The sequence below is a fragment of the Trichoplax adhaerens genome, genomic scaffold (assembly GCF_000150275.1).
Source record: "Trichoplax adhaerens TRIADscaffold_4 genomic scaffold, whole genome shotgun sequence".
Classification (NCBI taxonomy): domain Eukaryota; kingdom Metazoa; phylum Placozoa; class Uniplacotomia; order Trichoplacea; family Trichoplacidae; genus Trichoplax; species Trichoplax adhaerens.
The window spans coordinates 7,392,624-7,398,194 of record NW_002060946.1 but is presented as its reverse complement, the minus strand read 5'-3'; the positions used below and the strand labels follow the sequence as shown (position 1 = coordinate 7,398,194).

Sequence of the window (5,571 nt, the reverse complement as noted above, 5' to 3'; positions counted from 1 at the left end):
TCAATCAGGTCTACCCATATCCGAAGCGAATAAATAAGCTGGCCAACTTACTTCACTACTAACAGCTTGCTAAAGTATAGATAACATAAAGATAAAATAAAATCATTAATGTTCGCTAGAATATTCTTAATTAATAAAATAGTGTAATTGCGCTCGCAAAACTGTTCTTGGAAATATGATTCGATTGCTAATTTCAGAAACTGTTGTAGTAATAGAGATTAGTTTTAAATTGTATTATTAATGGGAACTTGGAGTGGTATCTTTAAATTAATTTTTTTCGTACATTGTTGCGAGGAAGTATAGCTAGTGGTTAATTGTCCAACTAAATAGCGAGTAAAATGAATTAATAGGATTGAATCTCATATAAATCTATATTAGACTTAAAGTTACTATAGAGAATGTATAATTTGTACATGTTTTGAATATCACTTGTGTACGTGCTAACCTTGCTAAAGGTATAAAGAGCTTCATAATTAAATATCTAAAAGGAGGAATATGTACAATCGATGAAACTGTAGTGAAAGTGCTTATTTATTAAAGGTTTTTACTTAGAGTGAAGCGTTTCATAAGTACTTAGCTGACTAAGTTAGTTTAATTAGGTCAATGTGACTGAAGGCACTTAGTAGCAACCAAGTTAGAGCTAACTATACTTTCATATTTAGAAAGTTATCCTATCACAATTGTAGTTGTGACACGACGAAATTTTTAGTTATTTCTGTGATATGATTTCTTTAGGCGACTGAAATTTTTCTTTGGAAGATGTTAAATTAAGTTTAAAGATATTGCATCAAGTGCGATATTTACTATTTGCCTTCATGTCATTTCTTTTCAACACTGTCTTAGAAAGATCTGGTAAAACTTAGAAACATTCTACAACATATGTTCATAAACTTTATCAATAGACAAAAGCCTATTATTTTGTTTCCTTTGAAGTATATCGAAAATCACAATTAATGTTAGAGTAAATTAATGTATGATATTTAATTGCTACTGAAACTCATTTATCTCGGAAATAATATTTTTGAAACAATTTCTTAATTAATCACGAAGTGATCATAAAAACGAATCATTCTCTTAACCTCTTCAGATAGACATAATATTTTATTGTCCAAAGTACAATTAACACGCAAAATATAACGATTAGGAAAACTCTATACTAATCATCTTCGTAATGGCAGACCGTCGGTTACTAAGGATATTTTTCCATGAAGAAAACCTAGTGTTTACTCTTCGCATAAACTCAACAAGACAAATTTTCTAACTAAAAGAATCAAAATGGCGGATTCTGTCTTCTCAAAACATAGATTATTTACCATTCCTATATAATTAAACGCAAAATTAAGTATCAGTTAAATCAAGATTTACCTCTACTAGAGCAAATACATCACATGTTTAATGTGGTAAGTATCTAGATTACTTTACCACTCAAATATACATTTCGACGTCTCAGTATGTGGAAGCATGAGCTAAAGTTCGTTATTAAGCATTATCGATATAGAATGTTTTGTTACTATAACATCTTTTAAATACTACAATACACTTTCTTGGGATGAGCTAATTTAAAGATAATGAGTTCAAACAGTAAAGCTTGTAAATTATCAAAATAAACGTTGAGGTGTAATTAACGGTTGATAACGAACAAAGTTTTTAAAATAATAAATAGCTAATTGATAAGAGAAGCTCAGATTCAAGTTAAAGTTAAGAATAGACGATGACTAAGCTACAATTTAGCTATTAATTGTCCAGTAGAGACTTTGAATTACAAACTCCGCATGTATTCCAATATGAACATATAAAAATAACAATTTCTTATTTTCTACATCTAGGTGACATTTTCGTCTATAGGTTCATGATAATTATAATTTAAATCTTAATAAGATCTGGAAATAATTTTGTAGCTTACCATAGATTTACCAGGACTAGGGCGATTCGGTCGTCTACGGCGACGACGTCCCCAAAACTTAATATAGTAGATAAAAAAATGATTATATCCCAACATAGGACAAAGTAATTTTGCAAATTTAAAACTGAAAACTTACCTGTGATTTCCCTTCAGGTGCAATACCAGATAGTCGTAGTCGACGGCGACGACGCCGACCCCACAATTTCTACGCATAAACCATTTACAAATATTATTAATGGTGTAGATGTAAAATAACAAAAGACGTATTAGGATTTATTAAAAGATAAATATTAAGATTATAAGGATAGCTAAAATGCATTGCAAATCAAAAACGACGAATATATAAGCAATATAATAAAAGGAAAAAGTCTATCATAAGCTAAGGTCGTCACAAAATAATCTTAAACCCTTAGCAACACGTTACTAGCAGATGCATTTTATTATGGACACAAAGTATCGAAGACTTCTCTGACCTTATCTTCTGCACTTTTTATCTCAGAATCAAAAGTTTCTCGATCCATCAAAAATTGAACATCATCACCTCGATCTTCTTCTGGTTCAAATTCTTTTGCATTGCTTTCTTCCTCTTCTATTAACTCAGAGATATCTTTATCGGCGCTTACACTCGCACTTATCATAAATAAGGCACACGCTACTATCAGCAATCTGATTCTGAAATCCATGTTTCCGAAATAAAGCTAGTATAACTTAAATCTAGAGCAAGAAATATTGAAATTCGATCATTACTAATAACATTCAACTTTTAAATAAATTTATTGTAACATACTATTGGCAATAAATTTAAATTATCTTCGAAATTACAATTAACACTCTCTAATTTGGCTAATCTGCGATTAAAAATTATCTGAATATAGAATATGTTTCATCACTTTACGGTAGTACAGTTAATAGTGAATTCTTTAATACAATCGACATGTTTTCAAATTACCAGTTATGGTTGTTGAAAATTTAATAAGCCTTTACGACAATAATTTCTAAACAGTCTTATTTATACTTTAACCCTTTGGAGATAAACGCTTCGTATTATTCTAAGTATATTGTAGGAAAAGCAAACAATGCTTTTTCTATATCGTAACAATTAAAACAGAAAAGATAGCTTATACGAAATTCAGAAGCATTATTTTTGGGTGATCTGCAAGGGTTTTCTTGGTCGACTATATGAACAAAAAGAATCCTGACTTTTTTTGCTTTTGATGACCTGATGTCACTATACATTTCACTAAAAAATCACCGATAATGATAGGATCAATTATCTTAAGTGCGTCAGGGAAGAATATTTTCGTAACAATAACAAGTAAACTCTAACAGAAGTCGCTAACTATTCAAGCCCTTTTCATTAATTCCTTGTTTACTAAATTACCTAGTAAGACCTCCACAGCGAATGCGTTCGATTATCTTCCTTGATAAGATAGATTTTAAACAATAAGCTTGTGTTGTTATGTGTAAACAAGTTAGAAAACGTATTTAAGCAGCTACGCTTTTCTGTCATTGTTGTTTTTAGCCCTTCTTTTTAAGATCTGCTGTTATAGGAAGTTTTCCTTGTCTATCAGAGGTTGTTATTCTATTAATATCTGAATCGAGAATTAGTAATAAATCTGTTATTATAAAATTACTTCTGTGATTTACACTTTTATTACAGTCAGTAGAACAGGTTTTGTTACTAAGCTGTTTGATGCTATTAAATTTTAACATTACGGTGGAGAAAATACTACTATGTAAAAATTTTAAGAGCCAGTAAACAAATTTAACTAGGTCAATTATTAAAAACTTAAAAATTTACTTGAGCAAAGGCAACAAATCGAATGTCTCGCTATAGAAGCTAATACTACGAGTCTACTGTCTGATTTGTCTTTCCGACATCTAGCTATAATACCACTCTAACTGTGGATGATCACCTATCGGCAAGGAGAGCAGTTGTTGAAATTTGGTTTACTAATCGTCTGCCGTTGGGAATTATTGGTACTCCTATTATATTAGAGCGGCAGTTCACGATACATTATTAATCAACGTGCGATGATGCTCAAACATTAAAATTACCTATATTTTACTAATGGGTATTCAGACGTTATTCGACTGCATACTTATGATCAGTGCTATTTCCAATCCTACAGTATCTAGTCACACAAGGGAATTTTAGCCCTTAACGTATGCTACTCCTTATTCTAGTTGATTTTTAATATGGTTCTTGCGAATGCAAGACCCCAAGCTACGTATGATCGTCATCCATTACCTTGGGCCAATCATAGGTGATTTACTGAAACGTGCTGGTGCTGCTTATCGAGGCACCATGCAGTCCCACTTAACTGTACGACTAACATCCCTAGCACTATCCACTAATAATCTGCTCGGCTTATAACACCTAATAGAGTGCCTCTAACTCCGCCAATCTACTATCTTATTTACCCGGGGCTTAACGTAATCTAGTTTTCCTACAACACTATATATATCTTCGGATATAATCAGTGATTTAAATTGCAGCCTGATGACTGACTAAGACAAGCTCTTCCTTACTCGAGAATTAGATTGAATGAAAACCTCCATAACGTCAGTTGTTACAGAATATATATGCATTGACCATGCGTATAATATATAACCAATATCAACATATTAGCATTATTTAGCACAATAGCATTTCAGTTTTATAAGCCAGAGCCAATTTAAGACGTACCGTAGATAGTACACGAGTTACAGAATATCTAAGGTACTAGTATGCCAGTACAATATATAACAACGCATAACAAAATCACGACTACCATAATACTACTAGTCTCTCACAGATAAAACTGAGCCCTAATTTTATTGAAAAATGAGTTCCTTCTTAGAAAATCCATATAAATATTAGTTACTGATAACTACAGCACTACATTAAGTTCACATTTTCTGGAGTAATGTCGTTAATTAGTAAATGAAAAGGGAAATATGAAAGTCCCAAAAACTTCCCGCTCTGTAAACTAGAGATTCTATTATTAACCACAATTACATGAATGCTTTATATCCTGAACATGATTGCAAAGTAACGACGTTATCTCGTTATATTTTGCTAACCATGAATATTAAGATATAGCAAAACAGAACAGCTTTTATGGCTTATTTCTATGTTTACATGCAAATTTCCTCAGTAACGTATTTGAAATAAAGACTTTCTTGAGTCAGCAATATTCGTTTTCAGAATGAAGGAATGCATGTAAATAGATAGCTAATTAAAGGCTGACATAAAGAGCTATAGTCATCAAATAATTTAAATAAGCCCCATCTGCTAATGCTTTTTACTTTCAGGTCTCATGTTGAATCAAATTACATTAGTACAGTATTACTAAATTTCACTAAATATCAACTACCAAGAGCAAAATTCACTAGATATAAATAGAAAGAGCATCTAGAATATCTAAATTCAGATTTACTTTCTGTAACTGAACTTTGTTGTTCGCTTCTCTTTCATTTAAAGGTGCCGCAAAAAGTCTGTAGAAAACTTTAGACAAACTATGCCTTTAGCAAGTGTTTGATCAAGACTAGTAAATTTATCTTAAACAAAATGTATTGGCAACTAATAATAATGATATCATCATTTAAGATCACGAAACGGAAGTACAGAATTAAATAACTATATTAATGAATTGATTTGAATTAAAATTTCCAAGCAGTACTAC

The 5,571-nt window shown here is 31.2% G+C and overlaps 1 protein-coding gene across 1 annotated transcript; it reads right to left on the bottom strand.

Moving 5' to 3' along the window:
• Positions 1-2,586, bottom strand: TRIADDRAFT_63918 (uncharacterized protein; the record flags this gene model as incomplete). The annotated part of the gene is made up of 5 exons (XM_002111671.1): positions 1-69; positions 446-481; positions 1,904-1,960; positions 2,040-2,108; positions 2,377-2,586. 5 exons carry the CDS (start codon positions 2,584-2,586, stop codon positions 1-3), a joined length of 441 nt encoding a protein of 146 aa, XP_002111707.1.
• Positions 2,587-5,571: the final 2,985 nt, after the last annotated feature.